The sequence below is a fragment of the Botryllus schlosseri genome, chromosome 9, assembly GCF_051294905.1.
Source record: "Botryllus schlosseri isolate E-star chromosome 9, Bs_hap1, whole genome shotgun sequence".
In the NCBI taxonomy this organism is placed as follows: domain Eukaryota; kingdom Metazoa; phylum Chordata; class Ascidiacea; order Stolidobranchia; family Styelidae; genus Botryllus; species Botryllus schlosseri.
In genome coordinates this window covers 24,791,175-24,804,967 of record NC_137244.1, presented here as the reverse complement: position 1 = coordinate 24,804,967, position 13,793 = coordinate 24,791,175, and the positions used below count along the sequence as shown (strand labels likewise).

At 41.3% G+C, this 13,793-nt stretch overlaps 1 protein-coding gene across 1 annotated transcript; it reads right to left on the bottom strand.

The window, feature by feature from the left end:
* Positions 1-7,248: 7,248 nt before the first annotated feature.
* Positions 7,249-11,287, bottom strand: LOC145447170 (glycerol-3-phosphate phosphatase-like). Its single transcript, XM_080325582.1, has 3 exons — positions 10,715-11,287; positions 9,628-9,819; positions 7,249-7,765 (listed from the first exon to the last, which is right to left on the bottom strand). Exons 1-3 carry the CDS (start codon positions 11,219-11,221, stop codon positions 7,550-7,552), a joined length of 915 nt encoding a protein of 304 aa, XP_080181708.1. The 5' UTR covers positions 11,222-11,287; the 3' UTR covers positions 7,249-7,549.
* Positions 11,288-13,793: the final 2,506 nt, after the last annotated feature.

The window sequence follows — 13,793 nt, the reverse complement described above, 5'->3', positions numbered from 1 at the left end:
TATCAGTGTCTGTCTTTATAGACATATTTTAAAGGCTTTGGTGCTGTATGCAGGCGAGGGGCGTTCATGTGTCGAGTTTCACTCTCACTTTCGAGATTACAGGTAATTAGTTTTCTAACTGTTGCTCGTTTCTAAATCAGCAACCCAATGCGCGTTGCAGCGTTTCTCCCGGTTAGCTACTGTTTTAATCGCGTTCATCAGCGAGTTCTGTGATTTGCGACAACATCGGTCCTCCGAGGCAGCTGTGATGTATTTTGATGAAGTCGATCAGTCAGATTTCCACCGTATGACCTACAACTCCGGTAAAGAGGGAATATCGTGTTGTGCTTGTAAGAGGCATGCACATTGCACAAGCACATTGCACGTGCACTAGGGCTGTTCAAAAATAACTATTTTCGTCCGGCTTCTCGAGCGGTAGGTCGTGGGTTCGATTCCCGGCCGGGTCATACCAAAGACTCGAAAAATGGTATCCGCAGCTATCCTGCTAGGCGCTCAGCAATCACGGATAGCAAGGAGGAGAAAAAAAAACTGGGGCGCAGACTAGATGACCTCATGGGGCCGTATCGCAACTCCGTCGTCAAAGCATCTCGATGGTGCAGGCGAAAAAGAATATCATCTCTCTCTCTCACTAATTAAATATTCAGATTACCCTAAAAATCACTGCACACCAAATTTAGTTAAATTCTAACCAAGATATCCCTGATTCTAACAAGTATGGAACTCCGCAGATCCTATTGAAATTTCTAATTTATTATACAATTAAATAGTATATTCATATTGAAATGAACCCGAATATTTTCGGCTGACACTCGTCAGGGGTAATCGTCAGCAACTAGTAGAGAATTGGAAAGAACATTGTATATCAACAATCGTATCACAAAATATGACGTCACCAGCATGAAATTTCGAATGAGAGAGCGTTCAATGTACTATTTTTAGGTGATACACGAACTCCTTTTGTTGGCAGAGTTTTGGTTGATGTATTTTGATAAAAGTTGATTCCAAGGCACACAAATGGAATTGTGAACGGCCTCGACCTACGATTCGAAATCGGTCGTCTCGATAATTATTCGCACAAATCGGATTATCTAACAGATGTTTGCCGATGGCAGAATTAATGGCTTTTGATCGATCAGCATCAATCTTAAGTGGATGAGTTAAGGGTGAGCTTTTCACATCGCGTGACGCACGTGTTCTGATAAATCTGGGGACATGTTGGTTTATGCGGTCCTGCAGACGTCTTGACGTTCTTCCCACGTAGCCACAATCACAGTGGCACCTATATTCGTACACTACATTACTTTGTTGAAGTGCAGGAAGCACGTCTTTGCGTGTTGAAGGGAGCAGTTGTGTTGTTGTAAAAATCACATTGGTTTTGACTGTATCGTAACATTTACCGACAGCAGAAATCAATTGTTTTTCGAAGCGGGTGGAAATGGGGCCAATCCAAGGTAGATGGATATAAACATCTTTTATTGTTCGTGCGGTGGGCTCTGTTCGTTTTTCCGCGTTGAATTGTGTTAATTTCCTCTCCATGCCGCGGCTGATGACGTGTTCAGGGTAACCGTTATCAAGTAAGATTTTTCGGATGCAGTCAAGTTCTAAACTCAGTTTGTTACCCGAACATATCATCAACGCTCTATGCACGAGTGTGCCTATGAGGTTAATTTTTCTGCGTCGAGGACTGAATGAATTCCAGCGAAGGTATTGGCCTGTGAATGTCGGTTTTCTGAAAACAGACGTTTCAAATTTGTTGGTATTGCGCTTTTCAACTAATACGTCCAGAAATGATAATGAGTTATTGCGTTCTTTTTCTATTGTGAATTGCAAGGCCGGGTGAAGCGAGTTTAAGCGAATGAGAAATTGGTCACACTCCGATTCATTCCTGAAAATGACAAATGTATCATCTACGTATCGGCGGTACAATAGTGGTTTGGCGGACTCACGCTGGGACAGAAGCTCGCCCTCGTAATACCCTACGAAAATGTTGGCCAAAATAGGTCCCAGGGGACTACCCATGGCTAAGCCGTCAATTTGGCGAAACATGACCTCGTTAAAGCTAAATTCCACGGAGCCAGTTGCCGCTTGTAAAAGTTCAACAAAGACGTTACGCGGGATTGATGGTGGTGGTAGCTTACCACCGTACAGCGCGTTGGCACAAATATCAATAGTCTCATGCAGCGGAACGTTCGTAAAAAGACTAGAGATATCAAATGAGCTCAGAAACACGTCTGGATTCGGCAAATCCAGGTTTCGTATTTCACCAGCGAACGTGAACGAATCGCGAACACATTCCGCGCCGTACAATTCCCGAACCGGTTCCAAAATGTCAATAAGCCATTTTGCCAGCTGATGGTGAGCAGACCCGATCATGGAAAGTATAGGTCTCACTGGGACATTGTCTTTGTGAGTTTTTGGCAGTCCGTACATGCGTGGTCTTTGCGATCCCGTCGGTCTGATGGCGCTGTATGTTTCTGCCGTTAGGACACCGTTTTTCTTCAATGTCAGCAAACGGTTGGTCAGTCGTCTTTCAATTTTAGGTGTATTATCAAATTCCGAAACCGAACCAAGCGTGATAAATTTGGTTTTGTCATGCAATATTGATTCCATTTTCGAAATGTAGTCAGCTTTGTTCAGAATGACAACACCGGATCCTTTGTCTGGTTTGGTGATGTGAATTTCAGGGTTGGATCGCAATGCTTTGATGGCTAGGAAACACTCTTTGTTCATCAGGAAGTCCGCCTTGTCGACCGGGCAGTGTCCCAGTGAGACCTATACTTTCCATGATCGGGTCTGCTCACCATCAGCTGGCAAAATGGCTTATTGACATTTTGGAACCGGTTCGGGAATTGTACGGCGCGGAATGTGTTCGCGATTCGTTCACGTTCGCTGGTGAAATACGAAACCTGGATTTGCCGAATCCAGACGTGTTTCTGAGCTCATTTGATATCTCTAGTCTTTTTACGAACGTTCCGCTGCATGAGACTATTGATATTTGTGCCAACGCGCTGTACGGTGGTAAGCTACCACCACCATCAATCCCGCGTAACGTCTTTGTTGAACTTTTACAAGCGGCAACTGGCTCCGTGGAATTTAGCTTTAACGAGGTCATGTTTCGCCAAATTGACGGCTTAGCCATGGGTAGTCCCCTGGGACCTATTTTGGCCAACATTTTCGTAGGGTATTACGAGGGCGAGCTTCTGTCCCAGCGTGAGTCCGCCAAACCACTATTGTACCGCCGATACGTAGATGATACATTTGTCATTTTCAGGAATGAATCGGAGTGTGACCAATTTCTCATTCGCTTAAACTCGCTTCACCCGGCCTTGCAATTCACAATAGAAAAAGAACGCAATAACTCATTATCATTTCTGGACGTATTAGTTGAAAAGCGCAATACCAACAAATTTGAAACGTCTGTTTTCAGAAAACCGACATTCACAGGCCAATACCTTCGCTGGAATTCATTCAGTCCTCGACGCAGAAAAATTAACCTCATAGGCACACTCGTGCATAGAGCGTTGATGATATGTTCGGGTAACAAACTGAGTTTAGAACTTGACTGCATCCGAAAAATCTTACTTGATAACGGTTACCCTGAACACGTCATCAGCCGCGGCATGGAGAGGAAATTAACACAATTCAACGCGGAAAAACGAACAGAGCCCACCGCACGAACAATAAAAGATGTTTATATCCATCTACCTTGGATTGGCCCCATTTCCACCCGCTTCGAAAAACAATTGATTTCTGCTGTCGGTAAATGTTACGATACAGTCAAAACCAATGTGATTTTTACAACAACACAACTGCTCCCTTCAACACGCAAAGACGTGCTTCCTGCACTTCAACAAAGTAATGTAGTGTACGAATATAGGTGCCACTGTGATTGTGGCTACGTGGGAAGAACGTCAAGACGTCTGCAGGACCGCATAAACCAACATGTCCCCAGATTTATCAGAACACGTGCGTCACGCGATGTGAAAAGCTCACCCTTAACTCATCCACTTAAGATTGATGCTGATCGATCAAAAGCCATTAATTCTGCCATCGGCAAACATCTGTTAGATAATCCGATTTGTGCGAATAATTATCGAGACGACCGATTTCGAATCGTAGGTCGAGGCCGTTCACAATTCCATTTGTGTGCCTTGGAATCAACTTTTATCAAAATACATCAACCAAAACTCTGCCAACAAAAGGAGTTCGTGTATCACCTAAAAATAGTACATTGAACGCTCTCTCATTCGAAATTTCATGCTGGTGACGTCATATTTTGTGATACGATTGTTGATATACAATGTTCTTTCCAATTCTCTACTAGTTGCTGACGATTACCCCTGACGAGTGTCAGCCGAAAATATTCGGGTTCATTTCAATATGAATATACTATTTAATTGTATATTGAAGTTCTGTACCTCCAAGAAGCTCTTCTAATTTATTAGGAAAAATTGAAAAAAAAATCAAATTTTTGCGCCAACCCCATGAAATTGTTGAGCTGTCTTCGAAGACGATGCAAAACAAATTTGACTCAATTCCAACTAGTAGAAGCGGAGTTATTTCAGTTTTTCGTTGATAATCATCGGATTATCCACCAATTACATTCTATAGTACAACCGTCCAGGGGAAGTCGATGTATACGGGTGTTAGTAATACGAGCAAATTCGCGCAATACAGCCGAATGTATGCGTTGTTATAATTTATATGATGCCACTATGTTGGAATAATACGGCCATTTCTTCGGCAAATTGCTTATCAACTGATCAGAGGTGGTCAGTAACGAAGTACTTCTACTTTTTGAAGTACTTAAGTAGATTTTGCCTACTCACACTACTTTCTAAGTAGTTATGATTTTTGACTACTTCTACTTGACAGTTTTCAGTTTTGTAGGCAAAAATATGCGCAAAATACCTACTTACTTGTGAACCACTATTCCTACTTCTACTTGAGTAGAAATACCGGCGTTACTTATACGTCTACTTGAGTAGCGACGATGACTACTTCGACCACCTCTGCAACTGATGCACGTAGGTGTCGACATCAAAACGACATGTTTGCTTTATTCTGACTTCTTTCATTAGAAGTGTGGATTAACTATAATAACATAATATATATCACACACATTTGAGCGAAGCCCCGATTTCTGCTGTGAGTGCTTACGCGATTATGAGGGATGATAGTTGGAATTTGCGAGTCAAAATCTATGACGATATTGTTATATTGGCGGCGGCTGGATTTATCTCACTACGAGTGACCTTCCACCATCCACCACGAAACAATTTCCTGTCGTCCAAGCTGACTCTTCTGATGTCAAAAACAATATCGCACTCGCAATTTCTTCCACGGTTCCAATCCTCCCAATTGGATGATTCAGGCGCTGTTGCTCGTAGAACATTTCCTGTTCGTCCGGACTCGCTTCACTAAGCCTTTAAAATAAGATTAAGTATCATCATCATTGGTTTATTATAGCAATTTTATCAGTTCAATACACAACAAAAATGCGATACGATGAAAAGAAAGGAAGATGTCGAAGCGACTAGGAGTTGTCTATGGAATCGGACACCCACCTTGGCCTAGGCCAGTGTTTCCCAACCGGGGAGGAATTCCTCCCTTGGGGGGAATTTTTCAATTTTTAGGGAGGAATTCGACTTTAGAATTGTAACGAATTTCCCAAATTGTTCATGTTCGAACTGTCACGTAATCAACCAGTTATATTCCAACGTATGCTCCTTATTATGGCTGTTTCTTTGTTTGCTGAAAGTATGTTCAAATGCTATTTGAAATTTATTTTTCACATACAAATCCCCCCACCCCTTTTTTAACTCGTTCAGATGTGCTGCAGTTCGCAAGACAATTTTGTAGGCCAGCGACGGCCTCTCAATCAAATATTTCCTAAGCGAGTAAATGTCGTGCCGAATCTGTCACAACAAAGCCTCTTGTGTAAGTATTTATCTTATATTTGTAAGTAAACATTTTCAGACAGTGACTAAATATTCCAACGTCATCGATTCAAGTCAAAGAGATCGCTAGCGTTGCTTTATTTTTAGTGAACCCGATCGAAAATAGACATGGTAAACTTGGTGCAATGTTGCCGAAACGTAATGGGTGTCCTAAATTGCAAAGAGCTCCAGCAGGGAATCTGATCACGTGTATGTTATATATCAGGGTTGTAACCGAGTCACGAGGCTCCGAGCCACAAGTCAATATATCACTTTCATAGTTTTGACTCGAGTCAAGTCGAGTCATTTTCAATTCACCATTGAGTCAAGTCTGAGTCCAAGTCACCGAAAAGACGGTCGAGTCCGAGTCATGGTATTATGAGTCGAGTACGAGTTCAAGTCACACTCAAGTCAACACTGTTTGGTGATATTGAATGATTTGGATTTATGACATACTAATTTTCCTCACTTTGAGCAGTTTTTTGTCGCATTGTCAGGTACGCAGGATCAATAGACGAAATTCCAACAGGGTGGTCACTTTACTGTTCTTCGAAATTACAATGAAATGTCGGTCTTGGCCGTTTTATAGTCTTGAATCATATGGCTTGGTTCGAGTCATGAACAATGACTCGAGTCCAAGTCGAGTCAATACCCAGATTGTATCGAGACGAGTCGAGTCGTTTCCGTATTTTGAGAAAATGACTCGAGTCAAGTCGAGTTATCAGAAAATGGTGACTCGAGTCAAACTAGAATCTGGTCAACTCTGCTATATATGAAATGAAAGTACCACTATTGTTGGCCAAATGCATACGCAAACTTGAGAAAAAAATCTCGAGACCAGTAAATTTATGGATACTGACTTTCTAAAAGCAGTCATATTAGCGATTGGTGCATGGTAAGCCGAAAACACAAATGGAAGCGTGTGGGTTTGTTGAGTCAAGCCTTCCAGAATTTGTGTGATTGGGACCAAGACCATGGTTTTTGGCGGTCTACAAAGTGTTATTACAGCACTGCTAGAAACAAACACTCGGTACCATCCGTCTTATTCTTTCAGTCAACAGATGTTTGCGCGGTAAAAATGACCATTTTTAATCATTGGGCAGATTTATCCTAAGGGGGGAATTTTGGCTGAAATTTCGGCCAAGGGAGGCACGAGATGAAAAAGGTTGGGAACCACTGCTTTACTATCTTCACTGGAATAGTTGTGGCGCTGATTTGATGGTACAGTATGTATGCAATATGCATGTATTTGTTCTGATTTCACTATAATTGCACAATGCACATCAATAATATTCTTCAACCAGTAATTTCGACCTCTTCTTTTATTCTTTTGTAATTTTGTTATCTTGTGAGTGCTCAAACTGATAAAAAGGTTACTGAAATCAAGTATACATGAAGTTCCCGAAGTGCAAATAATTAATATAAGTTGTTTCCACACATATCAATATAATAGAAATATATATTATCAATTTTGGATCTTAAATTTGGCACAATAATAGACATGCAGCAATGCGCGATTACAATGCCGATAGATGGTGGAAAAAATCTACAATTTCTTATCATGCAATGCACCTTACATGTAAAACAAACTACGCGTCGCATTTGAAACACTAAAGATATTGACCGAATTCAGAGAGGGATTTGGCATAATAGGTTGGTTGCTTTTCTTTGTCATTGTTACGAAACACATCTTCAAGTGTCTTTGTACTTGTGACGCCACTTAGAACCAGGAGAGTCTTCAAACCATTTTTGTTCCCAAATTGAATGTCCGTGTCAAGCCTATCACCGACCATTACTGCATGTGACTGATCAAATTCACATTCTTCCTGAAATAAAAATATACAGATACTGATTAGACACTTTCATTCATTTAACATATCATGATGACGAGCTACAACACACCAAGATGAAATAAAATGGAACTACAGGTTATGGTATACCGCTTTTACTTGTACCATGCTTTATTGGAATATAGTAATAGGACGTTGTCTAGTTTTGTCCTTTGATATTTAGCAACAAATTAGTGTCATTGGTAATTAGTACTAATGATCCAAGCCAATTTTTTTCTAGTTATGAAAATATACACTTTCACACCACCAAAGTAATATTTTAACAACTAAAAATATTGATTCCGATACTTCATTTCGGCTGTTGGAGCTTCAAAATCACGATTGCCCGTTTCTTAGCACCAAAAATCGCGTTGTGCAAGTACGCTATACGAAAATACTGCGACGGCGGTTGCGGTAAGTAGTGATTGACCATCACAATGGTCATGAAGCGCAACAAAATAGTCATGGTTCACAAGTACAAAGTTTGTTTGGATAGCGCACTAATGGCATCATTTTCCATGTTGCCACAAAACATGCATATTGGAACTTTAAATCACTATTACTGTTATGTAGAGTTACCCTATTTTGGGATCCGGGAAGGAGGACACATTATACAAATCACAAAAGGATTGTAAAATTCTTACGGGAAATCCTGTTGTGTTGACTAAAACGAAAAAGAGTAATTTTTCCGACTTGACTCCCTAATCACCCACTTTATGATAGTACTGCTGTTGTACTGCTGTGGTATTGACCACTCCCTAAACACCCGCTCGAACATCCCCATTACAGATTTCGCGTCATTTATGACGTGTTTTTAGTTGTGCCTGTGCAATGTGCATTAGCGTGGCTGCCAATGCTATAAAGGAGGATGAATTCCCAAAAGGAGGATATTTAGGCGTCCTCTGCTTCGATTTCCTGAAAAAGGACGACAAATTCGGGACGGCATACGGTAACCCTCTATTCTGACATCATAATAAGCGGTAATCGACTCTGATTCAAATCACTCAGGTACTCAACATTTCCCAGTCCAATAATTGAATGATATATTCATATTTAACTGTGTGTTGAAGTTCTGTACCTTCCAGAGGCACTTAGTACAATTACTCCAGCCATTCTCCACAGCAATATATTTGGCTGACAGTCCAGCTAAGACAATAGTGATTGGGCAAGTCTGACTATGATTGGTACCGTATGGCAGGGTTGTAATGAGTCGCGATTTTTTGGTGACTCGACTTGACTGGAGTCATTTTCTTAAAAATGAGTAATGACTCGAGTGAATTTGTGTATTGACTCGACTTGTACTCGAGTTATTGCGCATGTCTCGGACCAAGTCATATGACTCGAGACTGGGTCTACCAAGACAGGCATGTCATTGTAATTTTGAAGAATAGTGAAGTTATCACACTATTATTATTTCGTCTATCAGTACTGGTACTTGGAAATGCTACCCAAGCAAGGAAAATTAGTCCCTATGAATGCGAAGCATTCGATATCACAGAGCAGAGTTGTAAAAATTGGATTCCACATGACATTAACTAGGAACTGAACAGTCAACACAATGACTTGGACTCGGACTCGAGTCAAAACGCTATGACTCCGACTCGACAACACACTTCGTGACTTGGACTCGGACTTGACTCGGTGCTGAATTGACAATGACTCGACTTGACTCGAGTCAAACTATCAAAGTGAGATTGACTTGTGACTCGGAACCTTGTGATTGCTTACAACCCTGCCCTATGGTAGTAAATAAAATACACATATGCCGGAATAGCTACTGTTTCGCTTTTGATACAGCATGACACATATTAATGAAAAACTTCAACGAAGACAGAGAAACACCAAAAACGAATTCCTACCTTTACGTAATCCATCATCACTGAGTCGGGCTTTCCACAGATAACATCTGGTTGTCTTCCTGCTGCAAATGCTACCGCTGTGATCAGTGCACCTGTACCGGGCATCATATATTCTGAATTTGTTACTGGAAAATTTGAATCCATATTCGTTGCGACGAATATTGTTTCTGGGTTTGCGAGGTAGGAAATTGCCTAAAAAATACAATCATTTTGAGTTCCATTAAAGGTTAAAATCCATCAAGTTTGTATGTCATTTCCTACTGAATGTTAAGTATTGAAGGCAGGGCCAGAACATCAAACAGATTTATTGTGACAAAAAAAGACAATGCCCAAGACCAAGAGCTGGAGAGGCCAAAGTATCTATAGGCAGGTATATCAAATCAATTATAGATTGTTGTAGTTGGTGGTGCTTTAGTTAATCAGTTGCGGATTTTCAAAGGTCGTTTTAGTTCTATATTTAGTTCTAGAGAGCCTTTTCAAAATCCAGTAGTTTGTATATAAGTCTGGTTTACTTGGATCAAAAATTTCATACCAGCAAGTAAGAACTAATGTCGGGAAAAGATTGCATAGTAGATGACAGAAGACTCATATAACACAGTAATTAAACTGTTATTGCCGACATCAACAATGACTCAATCGGATAATTTCATAAAGAGAGAGAGTGAGAGAGAGAGTCTTTATTTTCATCCAACCAAAATACATAACACACGGCAGTGGTGGTGGTACAGAAAATATGCATGCACAGTATTCGGTATTATTAGATAGGAATGATCGATAAGACCGTGAAGGTCATCTAGTCTGATCACACCAGCATCAAACAGGTACACTTGACTCTGAACAGTCTGGCTGTAAAAAATGTTGCAGTAGTTAAAAAAATAAAATAGAAGAAAAATTCAACGATAGTAGCAAATGATCAATGAAGCAATGTCTGGGCGAGGTAGGGCAACAGTGTTAGTGTAATGACAAGAGGTGATCAGGTAGGGCTTTTTAGAATCTATTATAAGGCAATTCACGGATATGTGATGGTAATGATTCCAGATGATAGGTTTAAATATTGAGTTAGGGTTACAAATGTTTTACAACTCACTTTCGTAATCTTTGAATAATTGAAGTAATCATCAAATCCTACAATGACGGCTTTCACATTCTTCTTGAGCGGATCCACCAGTTTGTGAGCTTCGTTCGCATTTTTGATTGTATCATCAGGGCCAATACCAAAGTGATTAACACCGACTTTGTCCAATTCAGTTCCAATGGACGGATTTCCGACCACATAAACTTCTTCATCTTGACCTACTTTGTGTTGTAGATATTTTGCGCACGTGTATGCAGTACAGTAGACTTCGTTGATTTTTGCTTGCAGGCCGTAACCTCTAATTTTCTCCAGATACTGGAGTCGTGATTTTGTACTGTTGTTTGTGACGTATATTATCTTTTTCCCTTGGCTCTGTAACTTATTTAACGTATCGGAAACTCCCGGGTAAATTTTGCCAGATCCCCATAGAACACCATCGCAATCAAACAGAAAGGCTTCTGTTTCGCTCACAAGTTTTCTTACAGTAACGGAATCTTCTGCTTTAATGGCTTCAGTCATCGTTACATGCAGTCCGCGAGTCCGGCAAAGGCAATCGGCAACTGGATTCAGCTCAATCAGCTGCGAAGCAAAGTCACTCAACTGTGCTGCGAAGGCCGAATATAATTGTATCAATGAAAGGGGAACTACCGAAAATAAATTAAAGTACATACAAACACTGAGCTATATAAACAAAGTACAGCCTACGGAGGTTAGTAATCTATAATACAATCGTTTAGTTATATTTTTCATCTGAACAAGTCACACACAAATTTACAATGCGATAAGACACAATGCGATATCTTGAACAGATAAAAGGGATGGAGGATGTCGAACGACACGCATCAATAGCGATCCTTTACTCTACCACTGTGCCCGATGTCACAGTTCTTTTCGATGTTGATCTTTTTGAAGCCGCGCCCCTTTCTACTAGTTCTTTCCATTCCTTGTGAGCGCTTTCTTTCGTCGGGTCTTTTTCTGGGCGTTTTTATCGCCGTAAGAACGGCAACGGCGGGGGAAGAGGAACCCAGATAAACCTCCGGCCTGTCCTCTTCACCTTATATGTCAACGACATTTTTGATACCTCCTCATTGAACACCACTTTGTTCGCTGACGATACTCACCTCCTCTCTTCCGCATCTTCGACGGCAGAGCTGGATGCCCTGACTAGGGTTGGATTATCCGGATAACGGTTAACCGCATGTTTTTTTATTATCCGATATCCGGATATAAATCCGCCGGTTAACCGGATAAAATAGTATCGTTAATAATGTGTTTTAAACTTGTAGGAAGCTTCAATAAGTCGTATTATGAGTGTTTCGCGCGGCCAATTAGCGAGAAGCGTGTCGCCAATTAGCGGGAACGTCAATGCACTGTGTAACGCGAAGCAATCTCCCGCTGAGAAAATCGCCAAATTAGGTCGTTGACCGCCGCGAACTCGGCTATCGTTGCTGGCCTGATTTTTTGAGTCTTCAACAAGCCTAGTTCCGCTGTCAGAATCACATCTGCAATAGGCTATGTGGACATTATACCATCACTGACCTACATAATCGCATCTGCAATTCTGCATTGGCTTGGTGCTCACGATATTATCTCTGGCCTGCCGAATCGCATCTGCAACAGGCATGGTACGAACGATATCATCGCTGGCGTAACCATAGTCTTGGGCCTGGCATGCGTTGGCTCATATCTCTTGCTGGCTTGGAGACAATATGCCGCTGAGATTATTATGATCAGCGATTGTGATTAATGAGTGACATTGCGAAACTGAATGACATCGAATGTTCGCATTCCGGAAATATGTTCGTTGCTCGTGCGTGCAAGCGTAATTGATTTCCGCTGATACTAAATTCGAAAAAAATCGAAACCACCTCGTTTTATTTAAAACACCCCCTTATTTTTCGGCTGGCTACGGGCCAGATGTGAATTTCTCATGGAGGAATTAGAGCGAGCTATCATGATTCCGGTATCAGCTACTCCTCGTCCTTCCAGTAGTGGACACCTAAACAGAAGAATGGGCAAAAAGGAAGCGTTGCTTATTATAATTCAGCCCATTTTGTGGAAGCAGAAAGAGCCTTAAATACGTGTGGACTCTTTGTTACAAAACTCCGGTTCCGGCTACAGGATGCCACTATTGATGCGATGTGCTTTATAAGGAGGGAGCTGCAATTACACTATGTAATGATTTTGCGATCCATTTTTCATGCAGACCTCGTGAAATCGATTATCTCACTTAGGATTCACTATCCGGTTAACCGGTTTACTAAATTCCAAATGTTCGGATATATCCGTTATCCGGATAGTGAAAATTATGGATATCCGAACTAACCCTAGCCCTGACTAGTGACCAACTGACCAAAGTGAACGAGTGGACGGCCCAAAATAACCGTAGCATAAACGCCTCGAAATCCCAATTGCTGATAGTAAATTCAAAAAATAACCTAACCGTTAACATCGCTGGTCAGCCCGTTTACAACACAGAAAATGCCAAATATCTCGGGGAATCCTGGAAGAATCATATTCAGTCTCTATAGATAATAAATTATCACCGAAATATGGAACTCTAATTGAGACCATGCCATGGAATTGTAGGGAAGTTAGCTTAGTGGTGACGATAGGCGCCTGCTACGCGGGCGGCTCGGGCTCCTCTTCCCCCGCATCGCTGATCCAACAGCGACAAAAAAGACCCGATGAAAGAAGAGAACACACTCACAAGGAATGGAAAGTGCAAGAAAGAGCCGCGGAATAGAGATTAACATCAAAAATATTGTAACATCGGCACTATACTAAATCGAGGTGGATGCCAGTTTAAGAGCACCGCTGTTCGTTCGACACCCTTCTATCTGTTCATTACATCACGTTGTGTCTTATCGCATTGTCTATTGTGTGTGTATTGATGAGATGAAATGAATATAATCTGGCGACTATTGATCATTGCTATGCTAAAAAGCTGTGATGCACCGCTAAGTCCAATAAAGAAGACAAACGAACTACAATTCCGGATCCGGCAGTCGATGTTTATATAGCTCAGTGACAAGTATACCAATCGTATCCAATCGTGTTTCAGAAAAACATGCCGGATTCCAGTCCGGTT

Bases quoted from the DNA above. Each gene is read 5' to 3' on its own strand.
- LOC145447170 (XM_080325582.1), bottom strand. From the start codon at position 11,221: ATGACTGAAGCCATTAAAGCAGAAGATTCCGTTACTGTAAGAAAACTT. The intron at 9,820-10,714 runs GTGAGTTGTAAA...TGTATTTTTTAG, and splicing joins ATTATTCAAAGATTACGAAA to GCAATTTCCTACCTCGCAAA. The intron at 7,766-9,627 runs GTAGGAATTCGT...TTTTTATTTCAG, and splicing joins TGATGATGGATTACGTAAAG to GAAGAATGTGAATTTGATCA.